This window comes from Tamandua tetradactyla, chromosome 17, assembly GCF_023851605.1.
Source record: "Tamandua tetradactyla isolate mTamTet1 chromosome 17, mTamTet1.pri, whole genome shotgun sequence".
Classification (NCBI taxonomy): Eukaryota; Metazoa; Chordata; class Mammalia; order Pilosa; family Myrmecophagidae; genus Tamandua; species Tamandua tetradactyla.
Window position 1 is genome coordinate 13,803,755 of NC_135343.1, and position 16,316 is coordinate 13,820,070.

Here is a 16,316-nt window from a genome sequence, read left to right on the forward strand (position 1 = left end):
CTTCTAGGCCAGTGCATCCTTCAGCCATGTGCATTCATCAGTATAATGCCCAAAGTCTACAGTTCATCAACACTCAATTTTAGATAATTTCATTGTTCTCAAGAGAAAGATAACCAAATAGGAAATCTAAACCTCCTCTTAACTCTTGTCCCTTCCCCCATTATTTATCCCTGGTGTTGCTGTGGTACTGCTGTTTTCCTGTTAAATGTAGCCCGTGGCATGCTGTGTTTCCCCCGATACCCTGAACTTAAAACACTCAGTACAAGAATCATATCTTTGAAGTAGTTCATGTAAGAATGTATTTAATTTGTAGTGTTAATCAGTGGGACACACAGGTCTGCACAGCCCTTTCAATCATGTTCATCTTCAATATGGTAAATTACTTATAGACCCATTAGTGAAACGCCTTCACTTCTGTCTGTTCCCTTACATTTGAGTTCACCCTCATTCGCTAACCGTCCACCCATCCCTAGCTTCTACATAAAACACCTTTTGTTTTTAAGGTTCTTCAAAATGGTCTTTGTTTTCAAACACACACACACACACACATTTATTAGTTAATAAAATTACTTACCCAGCTACTTATTAAGCAAAATATACCCTACATTCAACTATCCTGAACCAAGGATAGTTCTTTCCCTGAAAGTGTATTACAGAATAATGAGAATATAGATTTATGTAATTTAAAAGTATAAAAGTCTACTTTGCCCTTTTCTATAATAGATGAAAAAATGGGAAGAGGAGCAATGACAATAAGCTCTTTTAACAGTCTTACTATTTAAGAAAACTAAAATTTTGAAAATATGTCCAGAGTACCATGTAATTCCTTCAAAATAGAAGGTTACGAAAGAAAAATTAGAGAACTCAATCAAAATCGGTGGGCTAGGAAAAGAAATAGACACCTCATTAATCAGCAATAAGTGGTAGCAATAGAAAGAGAACTAGCTAGGCCAATCAGTCTCTGAAAATCCATGGTAAAAGAGAAAGCAGGATGAGGGACCAACCTGAGATTGAAGCACTTCCCCTGGAGACTGATGAAACAACATGCCTGATTTCCCTTACACACACCTGCCTTACCCTAACCACAGACAACGAGTTCCCTACCTCTGTCTTTCTGGAGTCCCTGCATGAAACAATAGAAACCATCCTAAATAGTTTACATATAAGGGAATCCCTGTTCCCCTTCCAAGACAGAAAGACCCTATTTTTAAAAAATATTTTATTAATTAAAATAAAAAATTACAAGAAAGAAGCACAAACATTCTTAATATATGCTCATTCCATTCTACATATATAATCAGTAATTCACAATATCATCACATAGTTGCATATTCATCATCATGATCATTTCTTGGAACATTTGCATCTATTCAGAAAAAGAAATAAGATGAAAACGGAAAAAAAAAATTTATGCATACCATACCCCTTACTCCTCCCTTTCACTGATCACTAGCATTTCAAACTAAATTTCCTTTAACATTTGTTCCCCCTATTATTTATTTTTATTCTATATGTTCTACTCATCTGTTGACAAGTTAGATAAAAGGAGCATCAGACACAAGGTTTTCACAATCACATAGTCACATTGTGAAAGCTGTATCATTACAAAATCATCATCAAGAAACATGGCTACTGGAACACAGCTCTACATTTTCAGGCAGTTCCCTCCAGCCTCTCCATTACATCTGAATAACAAGGTGATATCTATTTAATGCGTAAGAATAACCGCCAGGATAACCTCTCCACTCTGGAATATCTCAGCCATTGACACTTTGTCTCATTTCACTCTTCCCCCTTTTGATCAAGAAGGTTTTCTCAATCCCTTGATGCTGGGTCTCACGTTGTTCTAGAGTTTTTCTCAATCCCTTGATGCTGAATCTCAGCTCATTCTGGGATTTCTGTCCCATGTTGCCAGGAAGGTCCACACCCCTTGGGAGGCATGTCCCACGTAGACAGGGGAGGGTGGTGAGATTGCTTGTTGTGTTGGCTGGAGAGAGAGAGGCCACATATGAGCAACAAAAGAGGCTCTCTTGAGGGTTACTCTTAGGCCTAAATTTTAATTTTAGACTTGACCTATCCTTTGTGGGGTTAAGTTTCATGTGACAAACCCCAAGACTGGGGGTTCAGCCTATAGCTTTGGTTGTCCACACTGCTTGTGAGAATATCAAGAATTCAGCTTGGAGAGGTTGAATTTTCCCCCATTCTCACCATTCCCCGAAGGGGACTTTGCAAATACTTTTTTCCACTCACTGATCAAATCACTCTGGGATTCATTGGGGCATCACCTGGACAAACCAACAAAATCTCATGTCCTACCCAAGGTTCCATGTACTTATGGTGTTCAACCAACTATCTACATAAGTTATATTAGGAGATGCATTAGTCAAAATATATATTTTGCATCAAATAAACATTTTTTGCTTTAGTCTCACACATAAGTTGAAATTTTAAAATATTAATTACCATCTGTTTTCAGCACCCTGCACTAATGACATTCTTTTGTTCTTCCTCATGCAAAAACATTTTTAAAATTTGTACATTTAGTCACTATCATTATACACTCTAGGCATTCCTAGATTATACCATCTCAATCTTTATCGTCTATCTTTCTTTGTGATTTCATTTATGCCCCCAGCCCTCCCCCCTCTATCATTCTAACATTCAGCTCATTCAGCATTTTAACATAATTGAATTACAGTTAGGTAGTATTGTGCTGTCCATTTCTGAGTTTTTATATTCAGTCCTATTGCACAATCTGTATCCCTTCCGCTCCAATTACCCAATATCTTACCCTGTTTCTATTTTCTGATAGTCTTTGTTACCAACGAAATATTCCAAGTTTATTCACTAATATCGGTTCACATCAGTGAGACCATACAGTATTTGTCCGTTTGTTTTTGGCTAATCTCACTCAGCATAATGTCCTTAAGGTCCATCCATGTTGTTACATACTTTATAACTTTATTCTGAGAAAGACCCTATTTACATGTCTGTTTTCCTCAGTAGACTTTCCCAGGAATAACACAATAATGCCTGGCATTTGGTACTAGCTGTTTAAAAATTATTTGTTGAACATTTTATTAAGAAAATGACTTTGACGGTGTTATCAGTATTGGAGTAAAAGTTGAGTGTTACTGATTAAAGCAGTTATCACTGAATGTGGAATTTGAATTTAGCACTGTGGTTGTCTTTGTGACTGTGTAAATTTTAATATTGTGTGGGATTTTTTTTTTTAGAAGACAGATTAATTAGTATTTCCCAATCTATTCACCTGAATTTCTAAGTGTAGCAGTTGAATTGAATAACAAGTATTTAGAAGTTAAAAAAATAATCCTTAAATGGTATTACCCTTAATCCTGATCTCAGTCATTGGCCTCTTTCATTTGTTTTAGGTTCAGAATTCACATATGAGAGGGATGGTAGTGGGTTGAGGATTTTTAAGAAAAAAAGCAAGTTAAAACAACAGTATTATCAACTACCTTTCCCAATTGTCTCTTTTCTTTGGGCACATTTGTTCAGTATCAGAAATGCGGGAATAGCATAGTATCTGAAAACAGTAATTATTAAATTGTTGATATATTGTCCTCCAGCACTCAGCAGAGTTCAGTAGAAGTGCACCTTTTATTAGCCTTACTGTTTGTTTTGAGGTGGGGAAAGTACACAGATTGTTATTTTAGTTTTTGTCTGAAAAACTTGTGGATCTATGTGGTGAAAGTCTGCATATGCACAAATAGGTATAGGAAATCCAATTGTGTACATTGCTGGGCATTGAAATGGTATGTCTTGTACTTTGTTAGATAACTGACCTTATTATGGGTAAGCTTACAGGAATTTTATTTCTGTATTTGGGGGATTTTCAGTTCTATAAGTGTGGCTCAGAAGCATTTGATGAGTACATTAAAATAAATGTGTGAGCCCAAACCAGAACAGATGCCTTAAATTTCCATTTTTTAATTCTCGACAAAAATAAAAGATTGATCCAGTATTGTATGCCTCATAAGCTTCTATTTTTTCCTCTTGTTTTCAAACCTTTTTCCCCTTACCTTTAATACAAATTAGTAGGAATCTTAAAAGTAATTAGTATTTTTTATTGAATGGGTATAATAAATAGTATTTATTATTTATTTCCAACATATGTGGAACAGTTCAGATTTTTCTCTATGTGAAATCATAATTTTCTAAGTAGGGGAGGAAAAGTTGACAGTGCCATTTAAATGTTCACCATTTACATCTTTGCCAAGTTCCTTTAAAGAACTAAAAACACCACCATTTTACCTGTTCTCTAAATAATTAACAGTGGCCCATTTTGCCCAGTTGCCAAGAATATAATATAACTTTCAAAGTTTCCCTGACCTTTGATTCTGTAAAGAGGCACAGAAAGCCCTCCAAACCATCTTTACTTGGCAGAGTAAATTTTTTATGCTAAACTTTTGTTTCAGTTAAAGATGAAAATAAAAGGGGGAGATTTGTAGTTAAGCTTAGATAGACTTGGCCATGTTTAAGCCTGGAGTTACTGTAGGTTTTTTAAGTCATTGATAATTATTTTTGTTGGCAGATATTTCAACCATTATTTGGCTTAAACTAGAATGCCAGAAATATAGGCCCATGAGATAGAAATCTGACTATAAATTTGTTTTATAGGTAAATACAGTCTCAAAGGAAAGCAGTAATTTTGTTTAAACTTGAAACACAGAATTTTAACTAAAATATTAAATCCTCCTCAGGAAATAACTTTTTGAGAAAAGGGGTATGGAGATAGGAATCTCACAGAGTTGAACACTAGACTATTTTTATTTCTGATGAGGCACTTGTTCTTCAGTCTTCCTTTGCCTTCCTCATTTCCTTTGCTGTGTATTTTCCTACAGGTAATTTTTCTTTCATTTCCTTGTTTCTCCCTTAAAATCAAAAGGGGGGAAAAACACGAAGAAGTGCATCACTTGACCCTTCCTCCTCTTTTCTCCTCCCGATGACATTTTCTGATTCCACCCTTCTTGGAAGTTCTTAACTTTTTAACAAAGTTTTTGTCACGTTAGGAAGAAGAGAAGGCTGAATTTTCTTATATTTTGATGGAGAACTCCAAATACTTGTGCTTTTTGTACTTTCTTACATAGTGTTTTCAAATTATCCTTGTTAATTTGGCCATGCATAGGAAAATAAGTCCTTTGCTTTTTTTTTTTTAATGCCCAAATAAAACCAGCAGTATGCTCAGGAAATTCACGTCTCTCAGATGTCTTTTCTGTCTTGGTAACATAAGAACAGTGATCAGTAATTGTCTGACTTTCCCACCAGACACAATTGTGTTGCTCAGTGTTTGAAGTGTTTTTTTTTGACAAATGTTTATGTGAGCCGAGGCAGCTGACCTGATAGTAAGTTTGTGAGAGTTCTGCTCCTGCTTTCCTGAATTGAGAAAATGCTCCTCCAAATCAGTTAAGTATTTTCCTTTTTCCCTGCCAAATACACCCATTTTCTGAGTGTCTATACCAGTAGCATCCTCATACCGGGATAGAATAATTTTTAAAGTGACCTGTAGCTAAATTTTTTCAGGACATCAAAGCCCTACAAATTTTCATTGGTTTTTAAAATGTATTGGCAACTCAAATAGAAAGGTGAATAAAAATAAACAATCTCACTAACTGCTTTATTGAGACATAATTCACATACCATAAAATATATACCCTTTTAAAGTATATAGTTTGGTGTTTTTAGTATATACACAGAGTTATGCAACTATAACTGCAGAACATTTTTAACACCCCCAAAAGAAATCCAGCATCCATCAGTAGTCACTCCCCATTTCCCCCTCCTGCTAACCCCTGGCAACCACTAACCTACTTTCTTTCTCTGTAGATTTGCCTATTCTGAACATTTCATATAAATGGAATCATACATGTGACCTTTTGTAACTGGCTTTCCTTTCACTTAGTATAATATTTTTAAGATTCACCCATATTGTAGCATATATCAGAACTTCATTCCTTTTTATGACTGAATAATACATATTATTACATAATACATATGTAATAATATATGAATATATCACATTTTGTTTGTCCATTCATCAATTGTTGGATAGTCACAGATTGAGCAAATTTTAAACTAAATTTTTTTTCATTTTTCAAAGGGATCTATTTATTGGCTGACTTTGGCCATATTTAATCAAGGTTTTACCTTCCCATTTTGCACTTGGTAATAATTGATCAAGACCCACTGCTTCCAGCCTCCAGAGCCCTAGTTCTCAGCAAATAAAGGGGGTAGCCTTGGCACAGCAGGAGGCCTCTGGGTCAACAGTGGCTGTTAAATGTGAAATATTACAACTGTTCCCACCACAGGAAATGAAGGTTTTGTTGCAAAGTTAAAGGAATGTGGAGTTAGGCAACTTGAGTCCTAGTCACAGCTCTAAAATCAAGAGTTAATACCTGTCCTAGCTACTGCACAGGATGATTATGAGTGATAGTAAGGTTAAGAGGCTAGTTATCCTATCTTATCTATGGAATTATTATCACGTCACTACTTGAGCGAAAAATATTTTGAAATATTTTCAGGTTAAGTAAATCTTGACATAAATGCAAGATAATCAAATTCCAGGGTTCTAAATTTGAAAGTGAAACCTTTGGGCCTTTTATCTCTAAAATGAATTAAGAAATGAAAACAATTACTCCAAATCTAGTAAAGAAGCAGTTGAAGCTGTCTTCAACTCTGCATTTTTCACATCTAAGAGCCTGTAAGACAGGTTTGAGAATTTTTGAGAACTTTTCTGATGAGGGTGATGGAAATTTTAAGGAGGCATAGGGTATGGTGAAAGCATACCTACTGCTTGATGCCTAAATCTGTCAAGAGCTCTGTGACTTTCTTCCTCTTTGTTTATTCAGTGAACAAAGGCCACAGTCCGTTACTTTTGCTTTAGACTAGCTTTTATGTTGACAGGTGTCACAAAAAAAGTATTCAGTTTTTGGAATTCTAAATTGGAGAAATCTCTTTTTACAGAATAAAAAATGTGCATTATTTTTCTGCTGTCTTCAAACCAGAGCATTAATGTTTTTTTATACAAATCCTTCTTTTAGTTAAATTTTGCTATTATTTCATGCTTCATGTTATTAGGCATGAAATAACATTAACAAATGTTAAGTGGAATGAGGGATAGTTTGCTAACACTTACGTGATACAGTGAGGATAGATAAAGAAAAATGAATACAGAGGATTTCTTCCTCTTTTTTTTTAAATGAAGCTTCAGGACAGTATTCCAAAACAAATCCAACTTGGGCAATAAGAATGGAGCTTTCATTTTGTTCTTTCATTAATGTATTTGTATTAAACCTTAAGCTTCAGTACCTACCTTGCAGAGGACTTGCTGAAGATAGATTTATGATTGTTGAGTCATATGAACTTTGTGATTATTCACTCTGTAGTTCAATTTAAGTTTTTTTCTAAAAAGATAGTAAGGCCTGATGAAAAATGTTATCACTAGTGTTTTTATTTTTCCTTCATCCTATTAGGTATATATCAGATCAGCAAACAAATCAAAGCTCATGATGGCAGTGTGTTCACACTTTGTCAGATGAGAAATGGAATGTTATTAACTGGAGGAGGGAAAGACAGAAAAATAATTCTGTGGGATCATGAGCTGAACGCTGAAAGAGAAATAGAGGTAAGAATGGAAACTGAGGGCCACAGTGGCTCAGCAGGCAAGGACGCTTGCCTGCCATGCCAGAGGACCTGGGTTCCATTCCCAGTGCCTGCTTGTGTAAAAAAGAAAAAAAAAATGGTGAAAATAAGTCTTACTGGAACTTGAATCCTCTGTTATACAGGATAACTACCAAGAATGGAAACTGAACATAGCATACAAAAATATGGGTGGTGCAACGATGGCTTAGCGGCAAGAAATCTCACCCCAAGCTGGAGACCCATGTTCAATTCCCAGAGCCTGCCCTTTCCAAAAAAAAATAAACCCTTTGAGCCTTACATGTTTGGTCCCACCATAAAGTAACATACTTTTCTGGGAAATTGGTGCACAAGATCTCATTCTCTCCCTGTAGAAAGGGGTTAGTTTATTGCTTTCATATAATTTGGTTTAAAATTTCAAAAAAATGGTGGTGGCAGGGGGACATTTGTTGAACAAAAAATTTGTGTGAATTAAAATACATGACTAAGCAGAATAATTAACTAGCTTGTTTACTTCTGAAGCAGTTTTTAAGGGGTCCACAAATTCAAAAATGAACATTCGAGTACTGTATCCAAAACCAGGTTATACAAAATGACTAGTTTAATTTAAAACTTGAAAACAACGTTTTTAAACAATGAGCTTAATGAGTATTGCTAATTATCTGCATATGTGTCTGCTTTATGACTTGGATTAAGTTTATCCCTAGAACCTGAGAGTGTAATACATGGTCAGTAATGGTTTGCTAATTGAATTGAGATTTCAGGAAGTAAAGTGATTAAGAATGGTATTTTACATCATTGGTGGTGAAAATGAAAGCAAATCTCACAGATTGCTTGAACTTTTTGGTAATTTAAGTTTTGATTTTATGCTCAGTGCTTTTTCTTCATATAATGTACTTTCCAGGCAAAATCTCTTAAGAAGAGGATATTGACAGTATGCTCTTAGCTTTCCTTTCCAAGGAGATAGAAAATAAAGAGTTGCTTTATCACAACCTTAAGTTCATAGTAGAAATGCCACTTTATTTCTCTTCACAAATAACTCATATCCTTTATAATCAAAAGCTTCACAACCTAGTTCACTTCCAACTTTGCCATTTTTAACATAAATTTGGTATTTTTAGCATTCAGTTATTTATGCTTGTAGGAGTCACTTTGGATCCTACTTCATAAAGGAAAAAGAATTGCATTATTTCAGAAAGAGCCGTTCTGTAGGGTCATTATACTACTATGACATTCACTGAGAGTGTACCATAGAGTACATTAAATGAATTTGATCTCAAGGAGTCCTATTGATGATAGTCATAATACTTTACAAGGTATTGCTTTTCTTATTGCTAATTAGTTTATAAAGAAGTTCCTTGTGCATTATTTTCATATTTTGATTCTTATAACAATCAAAAGTAGATAGAGCAGATATCTCCATATTACAAGTAGAGAAATTTGGCTGACGTTAAGTGACTTACCCAAAGTAATATAACTAGTAAGTAACAAAAACAGACCACATTCTCCATGGTCTTACACCTTTTTCCCCTACTCCTAACCCTTCACTCTTAAAACCATAGAAAAAATTAATTTAAAATTGACTGAAGCAGGTCACGAGTTGGGACTGCCGCCACCACCCCACCTGCACTTTCAGGACCAGGCTGTACCCACCCGTCCCTATCTCACCTCCCTCCCGTCTTCCTCCCAGTGAGAATGCTGCTCCCTGCCTTTGCCCCAGCCGGAGCCCCAGCTAAGCCCTGATGCCATGACAGTAGCAGCAGCAGCAACCCAAGAGCCCATGTCATATAGTCAGGGAGGCCGCAAGAAATCTACTACTCTTCTGATAATGTTATTGGAAAATATTACCATGCACAGGGTCATCCCATAAAACCTCATAGAATCCACATGACCTATAACTTGCTGCTTAATTATGGCTATACAGAAAAATAGAAATATATATGGCCCCATAAAGCCACTACTGAAGGAATGACAAAATACTACAGTACGTCAGAGTTCCACACTCAGTAAGACCAGGTGGCACGTACTGAGCATTAGCAGACGTAGAGAAGAGATCTAATGTTGGAGAGGAGTGTCCAGTGTTTGACAGACTCTTCAAGTTTTGTCAGTTCTCAGTTGGTGGTTCAGTTGCTGGGGCCTGTGGTATTAAACCAGCGACAAACTAGTATTGCTGTTAAACTGGGCTGGAGAATTACATCATGCTAAGAAATCTGAAGCATCAGGGTTCTCTTAGGTTAATAATGCTGTCCTTGCCATCCCTGAACTACTGAAGCGTCACCAGAGGGGTGTTTTGGATTTTTTTGTTTGTTTGTTTGTTTTGCATGGGCAGGCATGGTCTGTATTTTCAAAATGACTTTTTTAAATTTGTTTTTCTTGGCAAGTTTTGTTTTTTCTAATTATGAAGCAAAATTTTTTGTCTCCACCATCCTTTATGTGATAGTATTTAAAATTGATATCAGTTATGCAAAAAAAAAACCAACCTGATCTATTAAGGAAGTAATTGGCCTCTATTGAGCTCATTTTCCTATCTATTGTAATTTTAAAAATCATACATTGGTTTAAAAAGACCGAATGAAGCAAAAGATGTTGGTAACAAGTTATGATGAACAGAAGATATGTTTTCAAATCATTTAGATAATTAGAATGTGCTTACAACTATAAATATAGTCCTTAATAGTTAATTCATGTTGGTGTGTCTTTGGTGACTTTTCCGAATTTATTATTTCTAGGTTCCTGATCAGTATGGAACAATCAGAGCTGTAGCAGAAGGAAAAGCAGATCAATTTTTAGTAGGCACATCACGAAACTTTATTTTACGGGGAACTTTTAATGATGGCTTCCAAATAGAAGTACAGGTAAACTGTATGATTTTAATCATTAACTGAATATTTTTTATAATATCTTTGTTTCTGTAACAACTGTATTTCATTTTCAGGGTCATACAGATGAGCTTTGGGGTCTTGCCACACATCCCTTCAAAGATTTGCTTTTGACATGTGCTCAGGACAGGCAGGTGTGTATGTGGAACTCAGTGGAACACAGGCTGGAGTGGACCAGGCTCGTCGATGTGAGTGAACAAGATACGATGATGAACCTCACAGCAGAGAGAAAAGGATTAAGCATTGGTTACAACTTAAATGTTTATGCATATATAATTTTAGTACAGAAAAGGGGAAGGAAAAGTTTAGTCACAAAGTTTAACATGAACCCACTTTAAAGAAGCAAATTAGCAGGATAAAAGCTCAATTTTTATATCATTTTCAATAAGAAAAATCAGAGTATAGATTTCACATATTTATTAAGCAGTAATCATAATGGAAATATTTGGGGGTATAGTTGTGTGCACTTGAATTCACTAACAGATTATACCATCTTCTTTTTGAATTGGTCTCTTACTGTGTTTTCTCCCTACCCCACCTAGATATCTACCTTTTCCAGCCCAAAGTTTTAGCAAGTTCTCTGCATACTCTTTAGGACTATCCAAATATTTGTTGTTATTTTCCTTATATATGTTCCACTGCCTAGCCACAAGCTGGTTGTCCTTTCCCCTTACTTCTCTGCCAGTACATCCCCTTCCTGCTCTAACGTTGATTGGTATTCCATGTTTATATGAAAAAAAGGTCATTTCAGATATGTTTTTGCCACCATTCTCATAGATCTAGGGAGACTTTCTGATGTCCTCCCCAACAGCTGTCTGTCTCTCTTCTAGGAACCAGGACACTGTGCAGATTTTCATCCAAGTGGCACAGTGGTGGCCATAGGAACGCACTCAGGCAGGTAGGGTCATTAAAGGAAATCTGAGCTGAGTAATCTAAAATGGTGGGATGTTTAAACTGTCTTTAGGACTGTTCTCATTCTGATCTTAATTTAAGTGGCACGCTAATGTGCTTATTGCTCTTATGTGCTATGTATACACATGCAGTAAGTATTTATCGAGCACCTACCATTTACTAGATACTGTTGTCGGCATTCAGAATATATTAGAGAACAACAAAAAAAATTATTGTACTTGTGGAACCCATATTTTAGTGTGGGGTAGGGCAGAGTAAAAAATATACACTATAACTAACTGTTAAGTATGTTAGAAAATTGTAAGAGCCAAGAGGGAGGAAAAGGAATAGGGCACAGGAAGGAGGACCGGGAAGGGGTGTAGTTGCAGCATGATACACAGTGGTCAGGATAGTCTTCGTTGAGGCCATCAGGCCAAGACTTGGCTCTCCTTTGTGAAACACTTATAGATGTATCTTTTTTTGTTGTTTGTTTAGGTGACTTTAAATATTTCAAATCAATTCATTTAATTCTAACCACCACCATCCCCAGTTTAGCCACTTTGAATATTTTGTATCAAGTTTTTCCCTTTAGCTTATTAGATACAGTTTAACACCATTGGGAAATCAAAACATTCAAATTCCTTCTGATATGTTAGTGCTACAAACTCTTTCAAAATCATGGAAAAACAAGCCTTTATTTTGAGATTTGGCATGTAATTAGAGATGCTATTTGAGTAGTTCCAAATAATTGAATTTTAGAATTAGGGTTCTTGACAGTTTTACTGTCTTAGATATTCCCAAAACATATGTCAGCAGTATTTTATTACAGGGTTTGAAAGCACATAGATTTAGCTTTAAAAAAACAGGTATAGGTCAGGCAACTCTGTAAAATTTAGAATAGTTTGTAGAATTATTTTCTTTTATACCAAAAAAAACAAATTATCTTAAGCACATTGGAAACATCCTGAGCTGTGTTACTGATGTGGTTTTCAGAAAACTTCAAAGGAGTTCATTTTAGATTTATATTTTTGTCAGCTAAACAGATATCACACATGTTTAAGTCACTGAAATGAGTAAAAGCTGTCATTGAGCATCTGATAACAGATCTTGTGCTAAATTCTTTTTATATGTTACTTATATAAACTTTACAAAATCACAAAAATAAGTTTGATAACATCTCTATTGCACAGACAGGAAATACAGAGATTTCCAGTCATTTGTGGTGGAACTCATGTTCGATACAATTCTCAGAGCTTATATTTGAAAGTTTAAAAATTGGCTGACATATTTCAAAAGTACATACTATATATACAAGATAAACACTGGATATAGTTCAACAGTCAGAAAAGTTTGAATCCTGAAACCCACCTAGGTTTCACTGTTTGACTGGATTGCTAAAGACAGACTATAAAAACACATACGTATATACATAGCCCCAATTTTTAAGGAAACACTGATCTAACTTAAACTCACTGACAGTACTTGCTAATATTTATGTAGCTCACTTAAACAAGTGACTTATGCCTCCCACCTTCATATCTTCCATGCTTCTGATACTTCCATAGCTGTGTAGCTGATTCCTCTTCCTGCCTGAACTGGTTGTTCACTTTGCCTCAGGGTTTGGCTCAACCCATACCCTACATCTTCCCTAAAGATTTTTCTATGTCTGCCATCATTCGTTTTCCTTCTGTGACTGCCTCTGTTATACTTGGTCACCAATAACTGAATTTGGCACTTAATTGTGCTTTATTTCAATGAGCTCATTTCCTCTTCTCCAACACTAGTGTAATCTTCAAGAACACTGATCATGTCATCTTATATTCTTTTTAGACAGTCCCTAGCAAAGAGTCACAGTTGACTTTCAATGAATACCCCAACAGAAGTGAACATGCCTTAGACCTATATTAGTATATTTATACTGTATTTAGTTGCATTTTGTAAAAGTAATTCATCCTTCATTATAAAAGGGAAGCAGGCCATAGTTAAGAGCTATTAAAATTTATTTTAAAAAATATGGAGACATGCACTTCCCAGAAGAAACCAACAAAAACAAACAAACAAAATTCAACAAATGATACTGCAATAGCAGGATACTCACATGGAAAAAGAATAAAATGTGACCCCACCATACAGCATACAAAAAAAAAATGGAGAAAAAGCAACCTTTTTTATATTTTCTGTAAATATTTATATCTGAAAGAAATTTTAATTTTACTTCTTAACAGGTGGTTTGTTCTGGATGCAGAAACCAGAGATCTAGTTTCTATCCACACAGATGGGAATGAACAGCTCTCTGTGATGCGCTACTCCGTAGGTAGGCAGATTGGCCCCTGGCAGTCTGGCATTCACAGCACTTGACTCTAATCACCCATTTTCTCTTTCCATAAAGCTGATTTTTTGCCCCAGTTAAGTATTGGATATGTTTCCCCCAATATCAGATTAAATTCTGCTGTAGGAAAAAGCAAAAGATCTGTTAAAGTGATCCAAGTCACCAAGCAAACATAAATTTAGAATGAACTGTTAGAACTGCTTTTACAATTAAAAGCAGAATACAGTACATTCAAATCCCATATTTTTTAACTACACATACTTAGGATTTTGAATAGTTATTAGGCTATAGTAGTTTAGCAACCTTTACTTTGTAGATAAGAGAAGAATATAAAAATATTATGATATTTAAAATATACAACCTTTATAGGCCCTTCAAATTCTCCAGACACTAGTTACATTGTTATTGGCTTTAATGTTTAACTTATTAATTAGATAAAATATTTAGCAATTCATTATAAGAATTTGCTAAATTCATTTAGCCTTGTGTGTATAATTTGTACTTTATAAAATTCTTTATACTTTATTTGAAATATTAAGTTTCTGTAATTTTCTAATCCTTTTTCTTCCTATGAATATAGTTTTGATTCATACCATTATTCCCTGGAGTTAGTCTGAGTGACTTTTTTTTATATTTGGAAATACATTCTAATAGTTACTGGATCAGCTTAGTGTCTAAGCTTCTCAGTTGTTTCAAAAGAAGCATAGAAAATGCTCTGAATTAAATAAATAAAGAAGGAACAGTATTTGCTTCAAGACACAGCCTGGCAGAAGTTATCTTGGAGAAGAAAAGTTACTCTGTTTTTGGTTTGTTTTTTAAGTGGTGTAATAGCAAATAACCAGTGCAAATATAGTAATTAAAATCCAAAGGTCAAATGGGCGTTTATTGACATTCTGTTATGTGCATAGATAGATAGCACTGTGAGGTAAAAAAGGACAGTATAAAAGAAGAAAACACATGCCTGCCCAAGAGAACCTACCCTTTTTTCCCAGCTGAAAAAAAGCAGTTGTATGCTCAGGTTGCCGCACACATACTGTGTACTTTTGCCATAAAATCATGCTGATATCCCCGCCAGCCTGCTCCAGAACCTGAGGGCCGTGCGAGCTAACCAGGGTAGAGCCTAAGGCGTATGGGCATCACCAAGAGGATATTGAATATTGGTCAAAATGACCATTAGTTTTTCAAGTCTGCTTAGTGATGGGAAATGGGAAATAATTTATTCATCAAATATCAAATTATAGTCAAATTGATGTGATTTAACAACATTTGTAAACATCATTTGGTCTAGGTATGCTAAAATAATAAATCAATTTATAGCAGTAAATAAATAATATATTTCTCTAGTCAGACCTTCATCCTGTTTCATTCTAGATGGCACCTTCCTGGCCGTAGGATCTCATGACAACTTTATTTACCTCTATGTAGTCTCAGAAAATGGAAGAAAATATAGCAGATACGGAAAGTGCACCGTAAGTAGTAAAGTTAAATTAAGTTGTAAATTGTTGGAAAATTTTACTTCTGTTAAAAAGAGAGTTAAATGTTTGTATCGTACATCCATTGTTTTCTGTCATTAGCTGCTTTAAACTTTAATCTCTGTCTTTGAGAACTGAGATTACCTAACAACAGAATAGTCCAACTCCCTGTACACTCTAAAAAGGAGCTTCCTGTTAATGGGAGTTTACTATTTGACTAGCTTTAAGGTGGTTTCTTAAATCAAAAATATTTCCATAGGAGACTCTTTTAATAATAACACTTTGAAAATGGAGTGAGTCATAAATGAAAGTGTTTCTCAAATTTTTAATCTCAATGCCCCTTGTTCCTGACCACCCCTACCCCTCGCAATAGCCTGTTACCTCTCTTCCATTAAAAATGAAATAATTTGTATGGAGATTTGTTGGCATTTAAGAGAGTTAATAGGTGCATATTTCTTTTAATTTTTTGCCCATTTCTAATATCAGAATGAATGATAATTGTAGAATGAGGATTAGATTCCGTTTTGCAGACGCACTGGGGACTTACTCTGCTAGGCACTAGAGAAATGTTCAGGCACCGGGAATATGTGTAACATTTATTCCTTGCTCCAAGAAGCACACGGTCCAAATGAGGGCAAACAGGAAAGGTAGGTGGGGTGGTATCACTTGGTGGTTAAGCGCACAGATTCTGGATCATACAATCTGTATTGGAAGCAAGCTCGTGTAACCTTGGGCAAAGCAAGTTCCTTAAAATTTCTCTTCAGTTGTCTCATTTATAAAATGAGGGTGATAGTGGTTTCTGCTTCACAGGATTAAAATGGGTTAATATACATGTAAAGTATTTACACTAGTGCTTGACATATAATAAGTACTCGGTAAATTTTACCTGTTCCTTTTAATAGTAAATCAGATAGCTTGGTATGTTAGGAAATTTATTTAGGATTAGGGAATCAGTTGATAAATCAATGGCACAAATCTTTTAACATTAGTATTAGGGGCATAAATAGAAGAATTAGATTTTAGATAGATATGTATCTTATAATAAGCAAAATAAACTTCAGTTTGGGTCTGAAATTTATTTTGTTC

General features: G+C 35.1%; 1 protein-coding gene and 1 long non-coding RNA gene across 2 annotated transcripts in view; one reads left to right on the forward strand and one right to left on the reverse strand.

Annotated features, from left to right (window-relative positions):
* EML4 (EMAP like 4) overlaps positions 1-16,316 on the forward strand; it is a 209,929-nt gene that overhangs the window by 177,808 nt on the left and 15,805 nt on the right. The window contains exons 14-19 of the mRNA XM_077134081.1: positions 7,494-7,645; positions 10,389-10,514; positions 10,595-10,726; positions 11,369-11,436; positions 13,655-13,743; positions 15,130-15,227. Of these exons, the coding sequence (XP_076990196.1) occupies positions 7,494-7,645; positions 10,389-10,514; positions 10,595-10,726; positions 11,369-11,436; positions 13,655-13,743; positions 15,130-15,227 (665 nt within the window). The remainder of the gene's footprint in view (positions 1-7,493; positions 7,646-10,388; positions 10,515-10,594; positions 10,727-11,368; positions 11,437-13,654; positions 13,744-15,129; positions 15,228-16,316) is intronic.
* LOC143660739 (uncharacterized) lies at positions 532-7,640 on the reverse strand. The gene is made up of 2 exons (XR_013164220.1): positions 3,349-7,640; positions 532-1,987 (listed from the first exon to the last, which is right to left on the reverse strand). It is a non-coding gene; the product is annotated as an uncharacterized LOC143660739 (long non-coding RNA).